General features: G+C 41.1%; 1 protein-coding gene across 11 annotated transcripts in view; it reads left to right on the top strand.

Moving 5' to 3' along the window:
- The window catches only part of IFTAP (intraflagellar transport associated protein), a 68,014-nt gene that overhangs the window by 28,691 nt on the left and 13,370 nt on the right, over window positions 1-25,953 (top strand). For all 11 annotated transcript variants that reach the window (XM_080640806.1, XM_080640800.1, XM_080640803.1 and 8 more), the window contains 3 exons: window positions 11,473-11,630; window positions 20,490-20,561; window positions 23,315-23,381. In XM_080640806.1, the coding sequence (XP_080496932.1) occupies window positions 11,473-11,630; window positions 20,490-20,561; window positions 23,315-23,381 (297 nt within the window). The remainder of the gene's footprint in view (window positions 1-11,472; window positions 11,631-20,489; window positions 20,562-23,314; window positions 23,382-25,953) is intronic.

Genomic DNA, 25,953 nt, shown 5'->3' with positions numbered 1-25,953 from the left:
TTCACTGTGTTCTGCTATATTTTAGTCATTGAGCTAGAATCTGGGAATACAAGATGGAGACAGGGTCTCCACTCCGATGTGTCCTTCTTATTTATTTCTGTGTGCTGTGTGTTCCGAATGCTCTCCACGTGTGAAGGCACAATAGCAATGCAACTGCTAATGGGCTGTGTAGAGGGTGGTTGGTAGGGCACCACTAACTACTCTAGTTGGTGCTGATAAAACAATATCCAGAACGTTGCTGTTGGTTTTTTTATTGTCTCAGTTTTATTTTGAATAAATACTGTTGATGAGTTAATAAAATAGCAATAAGAATGATAAGAACTGTGAATTTTTAGACTGCTTCTTCTTTTTTATTTTTTTACTTCAAGCTTTCCCCCCCCCCCCCCCGGGGGATGTCCTGGAGTGCCCCGAAAGAACAAGGGAATGAGAGACACGCAGCATTTAGGTCTGCTCTTGCATTCCCTAATGCTGTATGCCACTGGATGAGTCCGGATTACACAGTTTTGTGCAGAAGAGGTTATTCTACCTCAGAAAGTTTGAAAACTTCTAAGAAGCATTTATTTGGAAAGGAGAGAGAAAAAATTTACTCCCTCTAACTTTCTTCCACCTACATGAGTATAAGAGGTTGTCTTAAGTAGACGCATCTTTGTGTAGCCAGACAGAAGGGCATGATTTTGGGGTGAAGGGATGTAGTTGTATGAAGAGTGTAGTCTAGTGCCCTTATATTTCTTATCCGTTGTGGGCAGGGCCAGTGTAATGGAAAAGGCACAATTCTAGCTTAGGATTCAGACCTACCTCAGGCACTTATTAATTCTTTGAGACCGCAGGCCTGTCACTTACTCTCTCTGAACCTGTAAATCAGGGATAATTCTGCCTGCTCAGGGTGTCTCATATGGTTGTGGTGAGGATCAGAGGAAATATATATATGAAGGTCATTGGTAAGTTTCAAAGATTTACTCAAGTGTAAAGTTTTATGATTATGAGGACTATTATGATTTAAGAGTGGGCATAAGGTTAAGAAATCTTGCATCTACAATATAACAAGTGTAAAATACTATCTACAATGTTAGTTGTCCACAACATATTCCTTGACGTAGTTAAGACCAACTATGTATAGTATGTATTGAGTAGTGTCTATGTACAGTATAGTGTCTATTGTGTAGTAAGACTACAATTCAGGGACTAATCCTATACTGGCCTCTGGTGGACGGATTAAATAGTATGTCTACGCATGGCCTTCAGGCAAGGGTATTTTATATGCTTTGACAAAGATAAGGTATCAGATACTTCTTTTTTATTCTCAATTTTTAGATTCTACCCCATGGACTCTTTATATGGGATTTTTACCTTAGGTATGAGTAAAGGTCACCTGGGAGATCTGCTTATTAAAATGCAGATCCCTGGGGATCAAGCCTCCCATTTTGATCTCATAGTTTTAGTGTGCAGCCCAGGAACCTTGACTTTCAGACCAGTGGTGAGAAATATACCCCACAGGAGATCAAGGAGGGTATGGGGAGATGTATGAATTCCTCAAAATTCTGTGCTTTTTAAATATTTCATTTTTCTGGGAAGAAGAATCACAGCTTTTGTGAAACTCTTTGCACTCTCCACTCAAAGGGTAACAACAATTATTTTACTTCAAATATAATTTTTCATTTCATGTCACCATTTTATCTATCTATCTATCATCTATCTATCTATCTATCTATCTATCTATCTATCTATCTATCTACCTTTGTTAATCCTCACCTGAGGATATTTTCTCCATGATTTTTAGAGAGAGTGTAAGGGAGGGGGCAGAGACAGAGAGAGAAACATCGATGTGAGAGAGCCACAACGATTGGTTACCTCCTGCATGTGCCCTGACTGGGGCCAGGTATCAAGCCTGTAGCCAAGGTACATGCCCTTGACCAGAATTGAACCTGGGACCCTTCAGTCATGGGCCGATGCTCCAATCATTGAGCCAAACTGGCTAGGGTTCCATTTTATATTATTTAAAAGGCACTTGGTGGTGTTGTGGGTTACAGGAATGATTCTACTATGATTTTGTTAATCTCTGATCCAGAGGCTAGAATATAATAGTTACAGAATTTTATGGTAGACTTTGGTTCAGCATACATTCTGTGCCAAGCTGAAGGATTACTGTTCACATGTCTGTAGGCCAATGTTACTCCATCACAGGGAAATCTCCTGGCGACTTCTACTGTCGAAGAACTGGGTTCTTTGTGAGCATTTGCCATTAGCAAGTGCACAGGCAAGAGTCTTGGGAGGCCACCTGGGCAATGGAGGCATCTTATTGATGTAGTTGTAGGAAATGCCCCTCCAGTTCTTTCATTGCTTTTGGTACCTTTTCTGTTATATATTTCATACATGATGGTACTTGGTAAATTAAAATTTTTTTTTACTCAAGTGTAAACTTTTATGATTAGGGTAATTATGATTTAAAAGAGAGATAAAGTTAAAGGAATTTTGATTCTAAAATAGGACAAGTGTAAATGTAAAATATTATATATATATATGCATTTTTGCTTCAGTATTTCTAAGAAAGATTTTTTTGAAGAAAGAAGAGTTACATGTAGGTATTCTCCCTTGATTGCAGATTTAGGAGGAAATGCTTCTTCACTTTACAAATAAAATTTGTTTTGGAGGGTCATGGTAGGAAAATTAGAAAATACACATACACATCAAAACACAGAGGAAAAAAAAAACACACAAAAAAACCATGCTCTTTCTATAGCAATAGAATTTTTAGCTATTCTGTGGCCACTCAAAATAAAGATTACATTTTCTAGTCTTGCTTGCAGTTAGGTATAGCCATTTGACTAAGTTTTTGCCAATAAGCAGTGAGGGGACTGATATGTATAACTTCTGGGCCATATCTTTAAGATACGTGCCCTGGCCTCTTTTTAAAAATTCTTTTTCCCCTGGCTGGAAATAGGCAACCATTGAAGCAGCTTCTTATACCCAAAAATGGAAGCCGTGTGCTGAGGATAGCAGGGCACCCCACTAACCTTGATCCCTGGATCATCACATGGAACAGAGCCTGCCACCTGTCCCCAGCTGTTACATGAGAGAGAGAAACAATGCTTGTCTCAGCTGCTCTGTTTTGGTGCTTCCTCAATACAGTAGCTGAAGCCACACCTTCACTAGTAACAGAAGGGAACAGATGTACACACTTTATTCTTCTCTTTCTCCATCCTCTTGCTTGGAGCAAGGGTGTGGTGGTGTATGATCCTGGACCATATGGAGAAGGGTGGTGCCCTGGGGATGGCAGAGCAGAAAGATAAAAGGAGCCTGGGTTCTGGGATGACTGTGGAGCAGAACAACCATATTAGCCCTGACTTATCTATGTCTGTACTCAATTAATTAATTAGTAATACCATAATCCTGTGTTGTAGAGATAAACTATGGGTGTATTTATCCTTCCTGAACTTTTATGTTGATTATTATCTATACTAATAAAAGGGTAATATGCTAATTAGACCAGACATCTTCCTGACAAAGCCATAGTGGCAGGGGCTGGGGCAGAGGCAGTTAGGGGTGATCAGGCCGGCAGTGGGGAGCAGTTAGGGGGTTATCAGGCCAGCAGAGGAGGGGAGTTGGGGGACAATCAGGCTGGCAGAGGAGGGCAGTTAGGGGCGATCAGGCCAGCAGGGGAGGGCAGTTAGGGGTGATCAGGCCACCAGGGGTGGGCAGTTAGGGGGTGATCAGGCTGGCAGGGGATGGCAGTTAGGGGGCAATTAGGCTGGCAGGCAGAGGCAGTTAGGGGCAATCAGGTTGGCAGGCAGAGGGGGTTAGGGGTAATCAGGCTGGCAGGGGAGCAGTTAGGGGCATCAGGCCAGAAGGCAGAGGTGGTTAAGGGTGATCAGGCAGGCAAGCAGGAGAGTGGTTAGGAGCCAGCGGTCCCAAATTTCAAGGGATGTCCGACTGCTGGTAAACTGGCAGTCGGATATCCCCTGAGGGGTCCTGGATTGGAGAGGTTGCAGGCTGGGCTGAGGGACCCCCCCATGCACAAATTTTGTGCACTGGGCCTCTAGTATATATACATAATTATCCTATGTAATAAAAGGGTAATATGCAAATTAACTGTCACTCCATCACAAAGATGGCAGCACCCATAGCCACAAGATGGTGGCACCCAGTCCTCTCAGGCCCATTGGAGCCCCCCAATCCTGGGGAGGCGACCTCTGAGAGCGGGCAGCATGAGTGGCCTGGAGGAATGCTTGCTTCGTCACCCCAGCGATGAGGCAAGCATTCTGCGCCTGGCCATGGGTGGGCCTCTGGGCAGTGGGCACAGAGCAGCCAGGACCCGCAGAGAGCTACTGGCACATGGATTCGTGTGCAGGGCTACTAGTACAGATATAATTATATATATATATAAAATAATCAACATCTCTCGCTCTCTGTGTGTGTGTGTGTGTGTATATATATATATATATTAGTTAAGAACATGGGAATTGGTGACAACCAGTATTTTAGTCTTATCTCTGCTACTTCCCAACTAGGTGGTCTTTAAAATCTCTGAGCTTCATATTTATTATCTGAAAGATGGATATAATAACCTCAACCTCATAGACTTGTTACTAGGATTAAATGATTATATATATATATACACACACATATATATATATATATATATATATACATACATATATATATATGTGTGTATATATATATACACACATATACATTACATATATGTTTATTTATATTATCAGTATCTGAATTACAGTAAGGGTTCAACTAAAGTTTCATTTATTTATATAGTCAGCAAATTTATTTTATAAAAGTGGGATTATACTATAAATAAAGAAGTCAGGTACAAAAGACCACATATTGTATGATTGCATTTATATGGAATGTCTAGAGAAGGTAAACATATAGCTGTAAATAGTAGATCAGTGGTTTTGCTTGCGATTGGAGGTAGGAATGGGGAGTAACTGCAAATGAGTACCAGGGACCTTTTTGGGAGAATGGAAATGATCTAAAAATTTAATTGTGGTGATGGTTGCACAACTCTGTGTTTTTACTAAAAATCATAGACTTGTACTCTTAAGTGCATTTTGTAAATCACACGTCAGTAAAGCTGTGGAGTGGCAGAGATGCTGTTCCTGGATACTTAGGTCCTTACCTTGAGTTCTTCACATGACCTTGTGACTCTGGATTTGACTCAAGAAATAAGAGGGTCCTGTTTGTTGTAAATATTTCCTATTAAGAAAATAAATCATTTGTGCATATATTTAAAAGTGTTGAGTAGGTAAGGACTGCCATACAAAAAGAAGCGGACTATTTGGATGCAGCAAGATCTCAGCTTATGCAGACAGTGTCACCAGCAGCTGTCACTCTGTTAGGGGTTCTGGGAGCTAAGGGAAGTTGTGCTGAAAGATGCAGCATCTGCTCCCCCTGGGCCACCTCCCTTCTGTGGCCTTGACTGGATCGGTTGGGAAGGAGCTGACCTTGTGGAGTGATACGTGTGGCCTCTTTGCACCAATCTGTAACCTATTTGACAAGTTGCAAACATGCTGTATTATCTACTTCCACCATCACAGAAATTGTTAAGAGAAAAAGAAGTTACCTAGGTCATGCCGAATTAAACTAGAAGACTAGTACAGATTGCAGTGGAAAGATAAGGTTAATATTCTGAGATATCTAGAGGGAGGGAACATAAGCACTTGGTGATAATGTCTTCATTTCTGTTTCAGAAACACAGAATTCACTTTGTGAGTTTTTTAAAATCTTAAACCCATTGCTGGGCTCCCTTCACCCCTCACCCTGATGACTCCAGTATTTGAAGCACTCCGCTCTGTTCTATCCACTTCCTCTGAGAGAGAGCACAGCGCTGTGACTCCCAAAGGCCTGGGTCAAGTACAGAGTTTTTGTCGTGCCCTTCAAATATTACCCATCCCACGTGTCACCAAGTGTCACTCCCATCTCCCTGGAGTACTTGGTGACTCTTCTCGGGCTCTGTGCTTTCCCACCTCGGGGCTTTGCTCATGCAGCTTTCCCTTTGTGGGAGAACTCCTCACCCTGTCCACCTGTTGAAGTTGTAGCTTGTTGCAAAGCCCAGCTCAGACGCCCCATGCCTGCATGAAGCCTTCTGTGATTTCCCAAACCAATTGCGGGATTTCACCATTCTTTAACGTTGCACCTCCCTTGTATCATCTGCCATAGTTGTGTTCTGTTTTGGTGGTATGCATACCTGGCTTAACTTTCTAATTTGTAAATTCTATGAGGACAGGACTGCTTCTTACCCATCTCTGTCACCTTGCGCATGGTTGATGCCCAGAATATAACTTTTGGATGGAATGAGTTGCCTTAACTCAGTGGTCGGCAAACTGCGGCTCGCGGGCCACATGCGGCTCTTTGGCCCCTTGAGTGTGGCTCTTCCACAAAACACCACGTGCGGGCGCGCACGTACAGTGTGATTGAAACTTCGTGGCCCATGCGCAGAAGTCGGTTTTCGGCTCTCAAAAGAAATTTCAATCGTTGTATTGTTGATATTTGGCTTTGTTGACTAATGAGTTTGCCGACCACTGGCCTAACTCAGTGGCCACTCAGATTTTCTTCCTGAAAAGAAACTTTCAGCAACTTGACACTCAACATTTTCCTCTCTGTAAGTGCCTAGCACTGGACATTGAAAAATTTCAACTTCCTGCCATTGTGTCCCTCACCTTGGGCTTTTGACACATGTTTTTCCCGCCCGGGTTGTGCATTTGCAGCTTGAGAGCTATGCCTGTGAATAATGAGTCAATTATCACCCAGCCTCAGGGAAAGCGCGATTACTCCCGACTAGCCAGGCTGAAGTAATCCTCTCCTCCCGGTGCCCTTTCAATGAAGAACATAAAACAGGTGGAATTCAGAGCACTGCAAAGGGAATTTAGACAAAACATCGGTCTGCTGAATTTAGCTTCTTTGGATTCATTCTGATTTATGATTGATTGGTTTTTAAATTGCTTATTTAATCCTAACGACTGTCGCTCCAGGGGAGGCCAGATACCACGTAGCATGTGATCAAGAAGCAGTTGAGCGAAGTGGTTTGGCTGGACAAATGAGGAGCAGATATTATTGTCCAGAGAAACATTGCTCTAGGCTAGGAGTATAATGTGAAAATCACCCATGACTTTCAAAGTACCCGACCTTGTTATAAGCATGATTGCTTATCCCTATTCTCTTTGCAGAAGGCCTTATGCAACTGCTCAGAGTTGCACAGAAATTTCCCCCATGAATTTTTCGTTCCTTCTAGCAACATATGCAGTATTTCTTTGCAACTGAGAACCTGCTCTTGATTTATATTGCTCTTGACCACGGAGCAGAAGAACAGAGCCTCAGAGGTGCTGACAGGGCGTGGCCGTGAATTCTGATGAGGGCAGTGTTGATCTGTGAAAACTCTCCTGCCAGGGTGGCGACGCTTCTCAGCATGTGGACACTGGTTTGGCTCTTGTATGGATGAATTTGAGTTTTTAAAGATTTTCAAAACAGACTTCTCTGAAAGTGATCACTTTCATCTGGAAGCCATATAATCAATGTATGATTGATATTAATTTATCAAGGCATCAGTGGTTTCAATCTTTTCAAGGAGCGGAACCTTTTGCTTTGGCCTGAAATTAGACATTGTAGGTACAGCTGGTGTGGCCTAGTAAGGCAGATCTGTTGGAAGTTTGCATGCTTGGTATATAACTTTTTTTTTAATCCCATTGCTTCAGAATAATAAAACCTTTAAGAAACCTTTGTTTCACTTGTATTGAAGTTTTGACTCAGAAATGCCCAAAGACCCTGGCTGGTGTGGCTCAGTGGTTGAGCATCATCCTATGAACCAGGAGGCCACGGTTTGATTCCTGATCTGGGCACATGCCTGGGTTTTGGGATTGATCCCCAGTGTGTGGGGGGATGGTATTCAGAAGGTAGTCGATTAATGATTCTTATCGTTGCTGTTTCTATCTCTCTCTCCTCCCTTCCTCTCTGATATCAATAAAAATATATATTTTATATAAAGAGAAATGCCCAAAGAGATGCTCTTTCAGGTCTGAACAACCTACTTGTTCTCTGAAATATTGCTGTTAGAATTTTATTTATTTATTATGTCTGACACTTATTCCAAAGCAAGAAACACTAGGGACAAGTTGAAATACTGAAAAAAGGACTGATGAAAAACAAACACTTGGGTGGCTCATGTGGACTGTCACCAGGACACCAGGACAACTCTGGGAAGCAGGGTCTCTCATCAGGTTTAGGCCCCTTGGGATTCATTTTGACACCATCATACTGAAAAAGAACTTCTTTCCTACCTCATTCTGCCAAGAGATTTATTACTTGTTGCTTTTTTATGAAAGTGATAAAGGCCTTGGAAGAAACACTTCTGGGTCTTTGGAGTGATATAGTATGTATTCATGTGAGGTGTAGGGAGGAGCCTTAAACTGTAGGAGCAACTGGAGAGAGAACAAGTTCTTTCCTGAATCTTCTTGCTGACCTAGAACATCCAAACCTGTAGAGAATTTTTATAAGAATTTATTTGAGCCAAACTTACAGTTGCCAGGAAGCAAGACCTCAAATGCTCAGGAGAATAGGAGAATAGCAGTTTGCAATTTCTTTTATGCACTTGCTATTGAGGGAATTTAAGGAAGATTAAGTGAAGGTGGGAGAAAGCAAGGCAGGGAATGGATCCCAGGATAGTTAAGAGTCTGTGCTCTGTTGAGAGTGGTTATGTCTTCAAGGGGTATTACTTCGCACATTTCAAAGGTGTGTTGACCTAGATGCAGAAGAACAATGGGCAGGGCTGGCTTGCACCCCTTTCTGAAGAAGTTGTCGACGTGGGCATGACTACCCACCGTGATCTGCCCAGTTAGGAATTTACAGTTTATTACAGTACCCCCTTTTTGCACACATAATATTTTAAAAATGAAAGAAGAAATTTTAAAAGCGTGAATAAGAAATTTTATTAGATCTGAGTCCCCACCAGTAGTTCAACATCAGCATCAGAAGTGGGGACTTCATTATATTTTGCTCTTTCTTTCAAAGGAGTTTCATCTGGTTATCTGTCAAATACCCTGGTTATTTTATTGGAAATGGCAGAGGAGTACCTTGTGTGATATGAGAACAAATAGAACGTGTCCTTATGGAACATCTGTTTCACTAAATGCCTTTCAAGTATTTAAGTCAATAGACTGTTACAGTTGTGTGCTGGGTACACAGTATTGTCTTAGTAAATACTAGATTTAGGCTGTTCAAGCCTTAAAGGAGAAGCAGGGAGAACTGAAGTAATTCCACCTCGTATTAGAACAGTGCACTGAAGAATGGCATGTGGCCACAGGAAGCCTTGCTTCTAACTTTGAGGAAGTTTGAGGAACCCTTTCATTTCTCAGAGAACTTCTGTTTCCAAGCATTTTTAGGACTACCTCGCTCTACCCTGCTACTACACTGCTTATCTTTGCCCTAGGACTGATTTAGGACATCGTTGTGGCTGTAAAAGAGGAAGACATCAGGGGGGATAAGTCCTAAGACGATTCCTTTCTCACTTATCTGATCTTTCATAGTGCTGGTTACTGCAGCAATATTCTGAGCAACTCTCTCATTACCCTACTCACTCAGCGCCCCCAGCCCCTGCACCCCAGCAGCCAAAGCTAGTGCTTCACATCAGAGCTGCTGATGGGATGTTGAGGCCAAAGGCAGGGGTCACCTGTCCCAGTAGTGGCTTGCTAGGAGCCACCGTGCAGGAGGCAGTAGGGAGAGCTGTCCTGAGCGTGTGTCATTTACTAATATAACCCTTTTAAAGAGAAAGCGGTAAATTCAATCAATATTTGTGTTTTGCCTCTCTGGCTGATTGAGTTAATAATTATACACCAGGTTATCTTACCTCTGCTCCCCAACAGTACCTCAGCATTAGTGTCCTTTAGACATCCCTATAAGTTTTAATTCTACCAATGATGGGTATTCAGAAGCAAACAAAGGATCCTGACTGGACTAGCACCAGGCTATGATCATTAGAACAACGAGATTCTCACCTATTTTCATGCCATGCAACTAACAGCTCAAGAGCAAGCATGGCCACTTCACTGGGTTAGGCTATTTCCTAACCCCTCTAGTTACATACATGCCCAAGGAGCTCACTCCTAACCCCTCCAGTTACATACATGCCCAAGGAGCTCACTCCTAACCCCTCCAGTTACATACATGCCCAAGGAGCTCACTCCTAACCCCTCCAGTTACATACATGCCCAAGGAGCTCACTCCTAACCCCTCCAGTTACATACATGCCCAAGGAGCTCACTCCTAACCCCTCCAGTTACATACATGCCTAAGGAGCTCACTCCTAACTCCTCCAGTTACATACATGCCTAAGGAGCTCACTCCTACCCCCTCCAGTTACATACATGCCTAAGGAGCTCACAGAAGAAACAGTCCCCGTGTCTCATGGTGGAGTATTGTAAGGGGATGGAACCTTATTTTCTACCACCCTCACAGTATCTTGATTGCTGCCCCCTGGTTTCTTTGGACTTTTTTTTTTTTTTTACAGAGAGGAAGGGAGAGGGATAGAGAGTTAGAAACATCGATGAGAGAGAAACATCGATCAGCTGCCTCTTGCACACCCCCCACTGGGTACGTGCCCGCAACCAAGGTACATGCCCTTGACCGGAATCGAACCTGGGACCCTTAGAGTCCGCAGGCCAACGCTGTATCCACTGAGCCAAACTGGTTAGGGCTCTTTGGACTGTTTTATCACTTGTCTAGTGATCACTGATGTGGAGTCCTGTATTTGCGATTGCGGTTGCAGCAAGTGAGTTCTATTTTGGAATGTAACATGCACCTTTGGTTCTTCTTGTACTCTTGTAAACTTTTCTCCTTTGTCTTCTTTTGGGAATTTTTATTTTTTTATTTTCTCATGTCATTCTTCTGTTTTCTAAGGACCCATTCCTTTCCTCTGCGGTATGATTCTAAGTGGCATAGACAGTGGTTAGGAGCATGGGTTCTTAGTCAGAAGGCCTGGATTCAAATCCCCACTCTGCTGTTTGCCAGCTATGTTACCTCAAACAAAATGCATCGATAAAAATATGAGAAATATACCACTGAAAAAATGTTGTTGCAGCTTTTTTGTCTTACTGTGAGTACTTTTCAAATTTTTATGTTTTATCTTACAAATTTTCTAAAATCCTCCATATATTGCTACCATCTAAGAAAAAATCCCCCTCAAGTTTAGGAAAAAAAAATGAGGTAGGTAATGAATGCCAAAGAGACTTGAAAGTACTATACGTTATCAACCTTTTAACAGTGACTGAGAACAATGCTGGATACGTAGTAAGCACGTAACATGTATTTTTGTGTAGTAAATGAAATAGTGTTATCTTTTTTGCATTTATAGATTTCTTTGAAAACTATTTGTTTTTGTTTTGTTTTGTTTGGAAGGAAGATTCCTAACAGGAAATGAACTAGACTGGGTGTGGTGGATGTTTTCCAATATCATGTCACTTATTATTTCAGAGAATAAAGTGACCCAGAGAGGCTTATTTGGAACCAGATCTTCAGAAGACGTATTTATTTCAGTACAATTTACTCAAGAAAATGAACCAAATGATCACCGCCTTAGGAGTAAAGCCATCTTTCTTCGTACTTCATCACAGTCTTCAGAAGAGGAGCAGGTAATACCGTAGCACTTTTAGAAACAGACTGAGAAAAGACATTCTTTATTAATTAAAAAAATATCCGGAAGAACATCAGAGACACTGGACAGTTATTAGACGAATAAGTCAGACTCCCAATTCTAGAAGGAGTGTCATGGGGATACTTTATTGAAAATCATAATTATATTGTATGATTTTAACAGCCAACGTTTATGATGATAACTTGGTTATCCCCAATTTTTGTTAAAAACCTCTTAATGGCCTGGCTGGTGTGCCCAGTTGGTTGGAGCATCATCCCATACACTGAAAGTTTGCAGGTTCGATTCCTGCTCTGGGTTCAATCCTAGGTCGGGACATATACGGGAGGCAACTAACCTATGTTTCAATCGCTGTTTCTCTCTCTCTGCTCCTTTCCCCTCTCTAAAATCAGTAAACATATCCTCAGGTGAGGATTAAAAAAACAAAACAAAAAGAAAAACCTCTTAACAATCTGCCATCTACAAATTCTTCTTGAAATACATTTTAACTTGTCCCCCATGTGGAACCTAGGGCAAAGATAAGCAGTGTAGTAGCAGGGTAGAGCGAGGTAGTCCTAAAAATGCTTGGAAACAGAAGTTCTCTGAGAAATGAAAGGGTTCCTCAAACTTCCTCAAAGTTAGAAGCAAGGCTTCCTGTGGCCGCCTGCCATTCTTCAGCGCACTGTTCTCTTCTTTTTTTTTTAAAATATATTTTTTATTGTTTTTTTTTTTTTTTTTTTTTTTTTTCAAATTTTTATTAAGGTATTATATGTGTACATATCTTACCATTGCCCCCCACCCCCACCCCACTCCCATACATGCCCTCACCCCCCAATGTTTTGCATCCGTTGGTTACTCTTATATACATGCATATAAGTCCTTCAGTTGATCTCTTATTTCCCCCACCTCTCCCTAACCTTACCCCTGTAATTTGACAGTCTGTTTGATGCTTTACTGCCTCTGTAACTATCTTTTTGTTCATCAGTTTATAATGTTTTTCATTATCCCCAAATGAGTGGGATCATGTGGTATTTTTCTTTCATTGACTGGCTTATTTCACTTAGCATAATGTTCTCTAATTCCATCCAAGTGCCTACAAATGGTAGTAATTCCTTCTTTTTTACGGCAGCATAGTATTCCATTGTGTAGATGTACCATAGTTTTCTGATCCAGTCATCTGCTGATGGGCACCTAGGCTGTTTCCAAATCTTAGCTATTGTAAATTGTGCTGCTATGAACATAGGGGTGCATATATCCTTTCTGATTGGTGTTTCTGGTTTCTTAGGATATATTCCTAGGAGTGGGATTACTGGGTCAAATGGGAGTTCCATTTTCAGTTTTTTGAGGAAACTCCATACTGTTCTCCACAGTGGCTGCACCAGTCTGCATTCCCACCAGCAGTGCACGAGGGTTCCTTTTTCTCCGCATCCTCGCCAACACTTGTCGTTTGTTGATTTGTTGATGATAGCCATTCTGATAGGTGTGAGATGGTATCGCATTGTTGTTTTGATTTGCATCTCTCGGATAATTAGTGACTTTGAGCATGTTTTCATGTGTCTCTTGGCCTTCCTTCTGTCTTCTTTCGAAAAGCTTCTATTTAGGTCCGTTGCCCATTTTTTTATTGGATCATTTATCTTCCTTTTATTAAGTTGTATAAGCTGCCTGTAGATGTTGGAAATTAAACCTTTATCAGTGATACCATTTGCAAATATGTTCTCCCATACAGTGGGGTTTCTTGTTGTTTTGTTGATGGTTTCTTTTGCTGTGCAAAAGCTTTTTATTTTGATGTAGTCCCATTTGTTTATTTTCTGTTTGGCTTCCATTGCCCTAGGGGCAGTATCACTGAAAAAGTTCTTTTGGCATATGTCTGAGATTTTGCTGCCTGTGGATTCCTCTAGTATTTTTATGGTTTCCCGTCTTATATTTAAGTCCTGTACCCATTTTGAGTTTATTTTTGTGTATGGTGTAAGTTGGTGATCTAGTTTCATTTTTTTGCATGTATCTGTCCAATTTTCCCAACACCATTTATTAAAGAGACTGTCTTGACTCCATTGTATGCTCATGCCTCCTTTGTCAAATATTAAATGCGCATATTGGTTTGGGTCGATATCTGGATTCTCTATTCTGTTCCATTGATCTATATGTCTGTTCTTGTGCCAGTACCAGGCTGTTTTGAGGACAGTGGCTTTGTAATACAGCTTGAAATCTGGTATTGAGATCCCTCCTACTTTATTCTTCTTTCTCAGGATTGCTGTGGCTATTCGGGGTCTTTTTTTATTCCAGATGAATTTTTGGAGAGTTCTTTCTAGGTCTGTGAAATACGCCGTTGGTATTTTAATGGGGAGTGCATTGAATCTATAGATTGCTTTGGGTAGTATGGACATTTTAATGATGTTGATTCTACCAATCCATGAACATGGTATGTTCTTCCATCTGTTTACATCTTCCTCTATCTCTTTTTTCAGTGTCCTGTAGTTTTCCGCATATAGGTCTTTTACCTCCTTGGTTAGGTTTATTCCTAAGTATCTTAATTTTTTTGGTGCGATGGAAAATGGGATTGCTTTTTTAGTCTCTCTTTCTGTAAGTTCACTGTTGGTGTATAGAAATGCCATAGATTTCTTGGTGTTAATTTTGTATCCTGCTACATTGCCGAATTCATTTATTAAGTCTGTTAGTTTTTTGATGGAGTCTTTCGGGTTTTTTATGTACAATATCATGTCATCTGCAAATAAGGACAGCTTTACTTCTTCTTTTCCAATTTGGATGCCTTTTATTTCTTCTTCTTGTCTAATTGCAGTGGCTAATACTTCCAGTACTATGTCAAACAGGAGTGGTGAGAGTGGGCATCCCTGTCTTGTTCCTGTTCTTAGGGGAAATGGTTTTAGTTTTTGCCCATTGAGTATGATGTTAGCTGTGGGTTTATCACATATAGCTTTTATGATGTTGAGGTATGATCCTTCTATTCCCACCTTGTTGAGAGTTTTTATCAAGAAAGGGTGTTGGATTTTGTCAAATGCTTTTTCTGCATCAATTGATATGACTATGTGATTTTTATCTCTCAATTTGTTTATGTGATGTATCACATTTATTGATTTGCGGATATTGAACCATCCTTGCATTCCTGGGATAAACCCTACTTGGTCATGGTGTATGATCTTTCTGATGTACTGCTGGATCCTATTTGCTAGAATTTTGTTGAGGATTTTGGCATCTACATTCATGAGGGATATTGGCCTGTAATTCTCTTTCATTGTGTTGTCTTTATCTGGTTTTGGTATTAGGGTGATGCTGGCTTCATAGAAGGAGCTTGGAAGTGTTCCTTCCTCTTGAATTTTTTGGAATAGTCTGAGGAGGATAGGTTTTAGTTCTTCCTTGAATGTTTGGTAGAACTCTCCTGTGAAGCCGTCTGGCCCCGGGCTTTTGTTTGCCGGAAGCTCTTTGATGACTGCTTCAATTTCTTCCATAGTTACTGGCATGTTGAGCTGTTTAGATTCTTCCTGATTGAGTTTTGGAAGGTTATATTTTTCTAGGAATATGTCCATTTCCTCCAGGTTGTCCAGTTTGTTGGAATAGAGTTGTTCGTAGTATTTTTTAACAATCCTTTGTATTTCGGCGGGATCTGTTGTTATTTCACCTCTTTCATTTCTGATCTTGTTTATTTGGGTCCTCTCCCTTTGCTTCTTGGTGAGCCTGGCTAGAGGTTCATCAATCTTGTTTATCCTTTCAAAGAACCAGCTCTTGGTTTTGTTGATCTTTTGTATTGTTTCTTTGGTCTCTATGTCGTTTATCTGTGCTCTGATCTTTATTATTTCCTTCCTTCTGCTTACACTGGGCTTTTCTTGTTGCTCTTTTTCTAACTCTTTGAGTTGTTGGGTTAGGTAATTTATTACCCCTGTTTCTTGTTTTTTGCAGTAGGCTTGTAGAGCTATGAACTTCCCTCTCAAGACTGCTTTCGCTGTGTCCCATAGATTTTGGATTGTAGTGTTTTCATTGTCATTTGTTGTCATGATGTTTTTTATTTCTTCTTTGATCTCTCTGGTAACCCAGTCATGGTTTAATAGCATGCTGTTTAGTCTCCATGTGTTTGATTTCTTTGGGTTGTTTTTATTGTAGTTGATTTCCAGTTTTATGCCACTGTGGTCTGAGAAGATGCTTGATATGATTTCTATCTTCTTGAATTTGAAGAGACTTTGCCTATGTCCCAACATATGGTCTATCTTTGAAAATGACCCATGTGCACTTGAGAAGAATGTATATTCTGTGGCTTTGGGGTGAAATGTTCTGAAGATGTCAACTAATTCCATCTGGTCTAGTGAGTCATTTAGGATTGATGTTTCTTTGCTGATGTTTTGTTTAGAGGATTTGTCCAATGGTGATAGTGGGGTATTAAAGTCTCCTACTATGATTGTATTGCTGTCAATGTCTCCCTTGATATCTTCCAGGAGTTTTTTTATGTATTTGGGTGCTCCTGTATTGGGTGCATATATGTTTACCAGAGTTATTTCTTCTTGTTGGATTGCTCCCTTTAGTATTATGAAATGGCCTTCCTTATCTCTTGTTATGTCCTTCAGTTTGAGATCTAATTTGTCAGAAATAAGTATTGCTACCCCAGCTTTTTTTTCAGTTCCATTTGCCTGGAAAACCTTTTTCCATCCCTTCACCCTCAGTCTGTGTGCGTCTTTTTTTCTGAGGTGGGTTTCTTGTAGACAGCAGATATATGGGTCGTGTTTTCTTATCCAATCTGTTACCCTATGTCTTTTGATTGGGGCATTTAATCCATTTACATTTAAAGTTATTATTGATAGGTACTTATTTGTCGCCATTCCTATTCTTTACCCCTGTGTTACTTCTTCGCTTCCTGTTTCTTTCTTTCTTTCTTTCTTTCTTTCTTTCTTTTTTTTTTTTTTTTTTTTTTTTTTTTACAGTAGACCCTTTAGCATTTCTTGCATTGCTGGTTTGGTGGTAATAAATTCCCTTAGTCCTTTTTTGTCTGTGAAGCTCCTGATTTCACCTTCAATTTTGATTGACAGCCTTGCTGGGTACAGTATTCTTGGATTCAGACCCTTCCTTTGCATGACTTTGTATATTTCATTCCATTCCCTTCTGGCCTGATGAGTTTCTGTTGAGAAATCAGTTGCTAGTCTGATGGGGGTTCCTTTGTATGTAACTTTCTGTCTCTCTCTTGCTGCTTTTAAGATTCTTACTTTGTCGTTGGTGTTTGCCAATTTAATTATAATGTGCCTTGGCGTCGGTCTTTTGGGGTTCATTTTGCTTGGGACTCTGTGAGCTTCTTGGATTTGTGTGGGTTTTTTCTTCCCTATATCTGGGAAATTTTCTGTCATTATTTCTTCAAAGAGGTTTTCTATTCCTTGCTCAGCTTCCTTTCCTTCTGGAACCCCTATTATGCGGATGTTGTTTTGTTTCGTGTTGTCCCAAAGTTCCCTTAGACTCTCCTCCTGCCTTTTAATTTTTTTTTCTAGAAGTTGCTTTTCTTGGGTATTTTTTTCCATCTTGTCTTCTAGCTCACTGATGCAGTCCTCTGCTTCTTCTAGTCTACTCTTGATGCTTTCTATTGAGTTCTTTACAGCAGCGATGTCATTTTTCATTTCTTCTTGGTTCTTCTTCATTTCCTCTTGGTTCTTGCTCATATTGTCGAATTTGTCTTCCATTCTTTTCAGCCACCTTATGACCATTTCTCTGAATTCTTTTTCTGGAAGGTTGCTTGCCTCCATTTCGTTTACTTCCTTTTCTGGTGATGCCTGCTTTTCTTTCATATGCGGGCTGCTTCTTTGTCTCCCCATGGTCTCTCTTCTCTGGGTGTCTGGTTATGTAGTTCTCTCTCTCCTGGGTTGATTTAAAGGCACAAAATACAGCACTACCAGGTACAACTCACAAGGCACTGAACAGGAATGTATTCACGATATTAATAACCTCCAATAAAGGTGACCACCAGAGAAAGGCAAATTAGGTGATAGAAGAGAAAGAAGAAGAGGAAAAAAGAAAGAAAGAAAAAAAAAAGAAAAAAAAAAAGAAAAAAGGAGTGTGAAAATGAAATTGGGAAAAGGGAAAGTAAAGAGAAAAAAAAAAGTAAGAGAGACAAGAAATTGACTAAGAGAGAAAGGGGAACAGACTATATATATTGGGGATAAAACTCCAATAGAACAATCACTAATCCCAGCAAATGCCAGCAACAAGTGCCTGGGGATTAGTACAAACTACAACACCAACTAATATGGAGTGAGGCAAGGGAAAGCTGAAGCACAAAACAAACAAAAAAATAAATAAAAGAAGAATAAGCAAAACAATCTCACAAAAAAAGCATAAAAATTGGATATAATCTACATTCAAGCAAACAACAACAAAAGGACAGAGATAAGGACACGTTTATGGATAACTCAGACAGCGAAGGGAAAGGTGTATGTGGACTTGGAGCAGGGGATTGGAGATTAGATATGTAAGTAGGGTGAAATTTTAACAAGGGGTAAACAGAAAGAATAGGGAAAATCTAAAGCAGTAAAAGGGTAAGACAAACAGGACACTGAAAAGGGGGAGGTTAGGAAGAGAGTGATGGCCTAAAGGTAGAGCTGAGATAGAGTAAAACGATGCTAAAGGAAAGATAAAAAATAGAATGTAGAACCCTAATCCTAAAATAAAATGAAGAGAAAATAAAATGACACTTAAAAAAAAAAAAAAAAAAAAAGATAAAATAGCAGTAGTAATAATACGGATTGAAAATAAAAATGTAATCATTAAAAAGGTAAAATCAAGTGATGAAAAAAGAAAAAAAAGTTTCTTGATTAAAAGATGCAAAAAATGAAAATTTAAAAAAAATAAAAAAATTAAAAAAATAAAAGGTAAAAATAAAATGTGGAGTAGTGAAGGTCATTCACTTCCTCTGTTTTTCTGTTTGGCACGCCTGTTTCTCAGTCCAGACAGTATTGCAGTTCCCTGCGATCCACTGCTCTTCGGTGTTGTAAGCCAGTCCTGATTTTAAGCAGGCGGTGTGTCTTAATTTCTCGTATTCCTTTATTTTTGATTACACAAGAGTCAATTTGTGATTCAGCCCCTGGGTGGCAGTGTTTCTGGATTGACTTCCGGGTCTATCTATGGCCTCTCTAGGCAGTGTTAGAGCCTTCTTTCCCTGTGGCACTCGCCATGGGCCTGTGGGAGTGGGCTGCCTCAGAGCTGGCTCTCTGATGGTCACTCCCCGCTCCGATCCCCAGGTTCCAGAAAAACAACCTTCCCCTGCAGTCTCCCAGGGTGTCCCCAACTGGGTGATCCTATGTATTGGGCTTAGTAATCAGATGCAAGGATTTGAAGAGGAAAAAGCCCAAGTGTGCGAATTCCGGGACTGCGAGTAAGCCCAGGCACCCAGGGAGCGCACGGGCTGCGCGTAAGTCTGGACTGCCTGAAATTCTTAGGGTGTCCCTGCACTTCAGATCAAAATGGGTTGCTTTTTAGAGTGCCCTTCTCTTAGCAGCTCTGAGGACCCCTTTCCACAGTCACAGATCACGCCAGCCCCTACAGCCACGGATTTTTCTAGGCACAGACTTCCCTGGTCCTCCAGCTCCCGCAAAACGCGCGTTCCTCTCTCCCGCCGGGACCAGAGACCTCACCTTATCCCAGGCGAAATCTGACCTTTCCGTGGTGGAGTGTAGAGCTTCTCTGAACCCGTGTGCTTGCGCCAGTTGGGGAGCGTTGTTCTGGGGCTCGCAGCTGTTCCTGGGGTGCCGCCGTTGTGGATTCTCAGGCTTCAGATAAGCTCCACTTTCCGGATCAAGATGGCGCAGACTCCGCGTCCAAGCCCGCAGCTCCGGGAGGGGACCCAGCCGCAGTTCGTGCTGCCAGGTCAGGGGAACCCCGTTCAGCAGTCCCCCACCTCCTTCTGGAATTCAGCTGTCTCCCAACCAGCCAACAAACACTCCTTGCGCGACCCTCAGCTGTTCTTTCTTTCTGCTCCGGGACAAGGCTCGGAACACGTCTGTCTATTCCGCCGCCATTATTCCCTCCTCCGCACTGTTCTCTTCTACCTCTTCTGGATTCACCTCTTTCGAGCTTAAAGTAGAAGCTGTTATCTTGGTTTTTTCCAGGATTTGGTCAATGAATATTATATGCTGTCAATAGACTGTAGTCATATTATCCTTAGCTGTGGTTTTTAACTATCAAGGAATCTAAGTGAAAGTAATTATTTTTTAAAACCAAATGCATAATTTATTTAGGTTTAAATAAACTATAAAGGCTGATTTTCTTCATTAAAAATAACAGCAATATTTTCTGTATATTTTCTTAGATAAACTACAAAACACATTTTTGTTGGTTGTCCAGGTTTTGCTTATAAATCAAGATGAGACAGTAGACATAGTCATGGAAAATGTTCTACTTTTTAAGCCATTTGAGTTTCTGCTTTATCATGTCTTCCCTATGATAGTGTGGACAGGATTGTATTTGTGATTTTATCCAAAGGAACAAAAATCTCTGCATTAGAAATGTGCTAATACTAGTATATAGCAGAGGCTCTATATATAGAGAGATAATTGTGGGATAGAAACTTTCCCCCCAGTGAATTCACTTTCTACTGGCAATCTTTAGCCACTGCAATTACATCATCTATTTAATCTTTGACCAGCATGTTGGACACAAAGGATTGCTCAATGGCATTGTTTTCTAATAACTTGAAAAAGTTATATTAGCATTTTCCGATTTGCCCTTCAAGGGTTCACCGGATGGGATGGTTTCATCATGCATCGCTAATTAACAAAGGCTGTAAGGAAAGTTTTATTGTCTGAAGGGCTACAGGATCAGCTCCTTTATTTTCAGTTGTTCCATTTTCCCATCAATATGTCTTCCCTGTATTTTTCAGATAGTGCTGGATGAAGGCCAACAAGTTGGCAGTTCCTTTCAAGGTGATCTGAATTGGGCAGGAAAGGTGAAGGTAAGGCATGATTTAATTTTTTTTTTTAAAGATATTTTATTGATATTTTTACAGAGAGGAAGGGAGAGTGATAGAAAGCTAGAAACATCGATGAGAGAGAAACATCGATCAGCTGCCTCCTGCACACCCCCCACTGGGGATGTGCCCGCAGCCAAGGTACATGCCCTTGACCGGAATCGAACCCGGGACCCTTCAGTCCGCAGGCCGACGCTCTATCCACTGAGCCAAACCGGTTTCGGCAAGGCATGATTTAATTTTTGTTCCCATGGCAAAAAACACCAAAAAAACTATAAAAGCAGAAAAACCCACAGGACTCATTTGCTGTCTCATACAAGTTGGAGAATTCAGCAGATTTTGTCCTTATACTTTAAAAAAAAAATGGGTGTTTGAGAATGTTACACTATGCACGGTTGGCTGGGTTCCAGATCTTTTCCCCCCAAAGCTTAATAAATGGAAGGGGTGCTTCGGTAGGGAAACGTGGCTCTAGTCCCCCTTAGCATATACCATTAAGAGAAATGGGGTTTAACAGATTCTCCCATTTTAGTACTGAAACTGGCATACGGAAGATAAATTTTTCCTGTCACTTGGATGACAGGAAATAACTGCAGTTTTGTACTTACAAGCCCTGGAAGCTACCCTTTTAAATTCCTATGTAAGAGCCATGGTCTGACAAATAGAGCTGAAAGAAGCTGAATTTGAATTCCAATTATGAGTTCTAAATTTGCAATTTGAAGGCATTTTGTTATGCACATATTTCAGGTCATAAGCATAAAAGGTGTTTTGACATTATGCCTTTACTAGGTCTCCTTGGAGCCAGTGGTGAAATCATTTTCTTATTTACACTCTTTGATATTCACCTGAGATGAATTAGTTTGGTGTCTGAAATGTTACCATTTTGTTAATCTAAAATGTCTCATTGTCAGCTTGCAGTGGAAAGCAGTTACTCCTCGTGGAATAGTTTTTCATTGAAATGTAGCTATTGTGTCTGTAAAGGTCATTTGCTCTGCTTTTTTTAGCCTTTGAAGTAATTTTCAGTTTTATTTGTTCGAAAGAGAGAACACTTGATTTTTTTTGCCCTGCTCACCTTTCTTGTGATTTACCTGGGCAGGATGATTTTTTTATAATGATATTTTTATTTTATTTTATTTTTAAATCCTCATCCGAGGATATTTTTTCCATTGATTTTTAGAGAGAGTGGAAGGGAGAGGGAGAGAGAGAGAAACACCAATGTGAGAGAGACACATCTATTGGTTGCCTCCCACATGCCCCTGACCAAGGCCAGGAGCCTGCAACTGACATATGTGCCCTTGACTGGAATCGAACCTGGGACCCTTCAGCCCACAGGTCGACGCTCTATCCACTGAGCCAAACCAGCTAGGGCAGGATGATTTTGTTTTGAATGAACCCTTCTCTCCTGCTTTCTTGCTTTTTTTTTTTTACTCTCTGGCTCTTTGCAGTGAAAAGTGTGCTGTTATAATAATAGCCAGACCCACCACCATCATTTGCCTGAGAAGCAAAAGCAATAAAACAACAACAGCAGTAATAATCCTATATAATAAAATAATAACAGCCTAATATGCTAAGTGTCCGGTCGTCTGGTGACCAGTCGACTGTTCAACCAATCAAAATGTAATATGCTAATGATATGCTAAGGCCGCTCAACCACTCTCTATGATGTGCACTGACGACCAGGGGGCAGACAGTCAACTGGTCCAGCAGTTGCCAACTGGTGGTCCGCAGACCACTGGTGGTCCGTGAGGTCCGAAAGGCTGGCAGCCACTGGTTTAAGGAAACCTTTGGAGCAGCAGTCACCAACCGGTGGTCCGCAGAACACTAGTGGTCCGTGAAGTCCAAAAGGTTGGTGACTGCTGGACTGGTTGAGCAGTTGCTATGATGTGCACTGACCACCAGGGGGCATTCGCTCCGACTGGTAGATTAGCTTGCTGCTGGGGTCCAGCCCATCAGGACTGAGCGAGACATGCCCTGGAGCCCTCGCACGGTCCCTCTCTGGCCTGATCGTGCACAGGCGGGGTCCCTTGGCCTGGCCTGCGCCCTCTCACAATCCGGGACCCCTCGGGGGATGTCGGAGAGCCAGTTTCAGCCCGATCCCATAGGCCACTCCCCTCAGAAGGGTGCCAGATGCAGGGCTCATGGCTGGCGAGTGCTGCCGTAGCAGTGCAAGCTTCTCCTGATTGGGACTGATGGGCCTGAGCCTGCAGCAGGTGCAGTGGGAACGGGATAAGCGGTAGTGGCAGATAGGAGCTGCAGGTGGCATTGGACTGTGGGTTTCGGCCCAATCCCTGCAGGCCACTCAAAGAGACCCCACCCATGCACGAATTCGTGCACTGGGCCTCTAGTAATAATAATAATAATAACAACAACAACAACAACAACAACAATAACAACAAGCAGAGACACTGTTTTGGACTGTCTTGGCCGTGGAATATATTCTGGGATAGATCTGGAACAAAGTCCCTTTTCAAGAACTTCCCAGGTGGTTCTTTTCCCTTTCAGTATAAAGATCTTACTATGGTGCCTGCAAAATCCAGGCCAACTTCCAAATTTACTGCTTCTTTCAGATGTCTCTGGGAAAGCAGTGTGAACACAAAGACCTTTAGCTGGGACTCAAAAGTTAATGAGAAAATTGGGTTCAGTTGCTCACTTGAGTGTTGTGGAAGTGGATTCATTGATTCTTAATTGCTTTTTTTTTTTGAAGTCTAATATGCATAAAAATAATGTTAATCCTTTTCTAGGTCGATAATTTCCTAGAAGTGGAAGATTTGGACATGGATGAAGAGATTAAGCCCCAAATGAGCAAGGGTATGCCTTCTGTGCCTTCTGTTTTCTTTCTAAACTGCCTGGCCTCTTTCTAGAAGCTACAAGTAATACTTTAGGCAGCCTTTTTTTTTTTTTTCCCCTGGCAATCCCATCTCCGTTTTCCCTGAGACAGGGAAAACTGGAGTTCTGCAATTTCTTTTTCAATAACAAAAATTTCAGTGGAAAGGTCAAAGCCTGTTGAAGGTTGTAAAGTCTTGCATCTTAAATGAAATAAAGATGTCGGCTCTCCCTCTGCCCCTCCCCACACTGATATACCATATGATTGATTTTTGAATGATTGTCTCAAGTAAAGTCATCTAAGTCAAACCCAATTTCTTAGAAGCACCACGTTGTAAATTGAGATTGTTTTGGAATGAAACAGAACATCAATTGATCATAAAAATAAAAAAATATATATCAGAATTGATCATAAACAAAATAAAATCCAAATCTTTGCTTTCATAAAAATTTATTAAATATGTAAACCAAACACTTAAGACTGAAGATATATTGTAAATGTTTCTTTTGGGGGCATCTTCCCATATGGGCTGGACTGAGAGAGGCTTTATGCTAATTCACTGATGATTATGTAGATGAGGCCTTTTTCCTTTCCTGGTTAGTATTTTTGTGTAAACATAGGTATCCTTTTTTGCTTAAAGGACCTTTGAAATATGTTCCAAATTAGAGTTGTTTGCTTTGAAGACTCTCATTCCTAATTTAGTATGCAAGAATATTTCAAAGTCAATGTTGAACTAACGTTAGGGAAGGGGCAGTTTCCATGGGGTTTGGTGTTGCTTACTGTGTTCAGGCAGTCCTAAGCATGAACTGTGGTCATGATTATTGGGTGGGGACTTTGTTATAACCAGACAGGAGTTAGCATGTCTGGGTGTAGTTGGTTTGGGAATGGTGACACTCTGTTAGCCCTACCCTGGCTTCTATGGTTGCCTGGATTGAGGGGCTCAGGTAACTGGAAGCAATGAACATTTATATTCTGCTTCCGAACATTACAATACTCTTCTGAAGGGTTTGTTTTTCAAGCAGTCTATTAACCAGCAGACTGGAGATTTTTTCCTTACTTACTTGGTTCAAGTGAGATCAGAGATCTGATGGAATCACATAGTCCAAGGAGAGGTTCTCTTAACTGTGATACCCTAGGTTGCTCTGCATTTCTGGAGGGACTCCAGCTGCATCAGAAAGGATAGCTAAGGACTTATCAAGAGCCAAGTTTGTAGAGCAAGCACACTGGTTTTGGGTTGTGGGTGACTTTGGGGTGGGGGGCAGCTTGTTAAAAATGAACATTCCTGGGTCTAGTGCCCAAGGGAGTCTAATTCAGAAGGTCTTCGGTGGCATCTTGTGATCTGTGTTTTCAGCCACTATCCCAGGGGATTCGGGCAGAGTTCCTGTGTGGGGATGACACTTGGAGACAAATAGTTCTAGTTTGCATGTAGTACCTTTACAATATAAAATTAATTTTATAGGAGGGCACAAAAATACATTGGTTGGGCACTTTTCCCAATGGTTTAAATTTCTTGCTTCCTGTGAGTAATGAGAAGATCTATATACTGACATAAACCTACTTAGCCAACGAATGTGATTTTGGTTAAAGAAATCTCTTCAATTAGCCTTTACGCTTTTCCATTATTTTTCACATTGTTTTTCCATAAACATTTTTTCAAGTTATGTTTTTAATGATTTAAAAAAAAATCAGATCTATTTCTTCAGTTTAAAAAAAGTCTCACTAGTGTGATTTTTCCAGAAATCAGATAAGAGGCCGTCTGGCACTTATGTGAAAAAGGTCACTGAGGCCTGAACCAAGTCTCAGTGGACTCGAATGAGCTAGTCAAGACCTTCCCATATGTAAAATAATGTGAAAATCCTAGGCTGAGAAGCAACCCTGGCTTCATTGATCTATTCCAATTACCAACGGGGACCACCAGGGCTTTACAATTTTCATAATGCACAGTCTGGGTCATTTACAAGGAAAAAATTAAATAGTTTGTGCCAACGCAAAGTGTAGTTTGGGCCTAATATGTATTATACCTCAGGAATATGAGCAGAAGGCAAACATTTATATCAGCTGGGAAATGTGACATTTCAAATAGGTGAGTTGCTTGTAAAATTTTGGCAGCTGAGAGGCTTACTGATTAGATTCTGTTGTTATTGTTTAAGCAACAGATACGCCTAGGGCAACAAGGAAGTGAGGTGCGCATTGTTTTTCTACCATTGATGTCATTTGCTCACCTTATTTGCTTTTGTAAATATTCTTCAAGATTCAGGGGCATGATTTTTCCCCAGGGTTTGGCTTTGGCAGCTCAGGTGGACACAGTTTTTCAGAGGAACCAGCTTATTGCAGTGGTGTCGAGCACTAGTAGTTGCCACCGAGTTTGGGGCCCTGTGTGTATTTGAAATCAAGTTAACCACCTTTTCCGCCTTTGAATTTGAGATAAGGTAATTAACCAGCAGGGTAATTACTATCGTACCCCTGATTTTTATCCAGAATAGTCATTATTTGGAGTAGGTATTAGCTATGCTGAGCCATTAGAGTAGGGAGAATCTTCTGGCTATCTTTACTAGT

Source organism: Plecotus auritus, assembly GCF_963455305.1.
Source record: "Plecotus auritus genome assembly, chromosome: 9".
NCBI lineage: Eukaryota > Metazoa > Chordata > Mammalia > Chiroptera > Vespertilionidae > Plecotus > Plecotus auritus.
The sequence above is the reverse complement of the archived record's forward strand: the minus strand, read 5'-3'. Positions and strand labels throughout refer to the sequence as shown.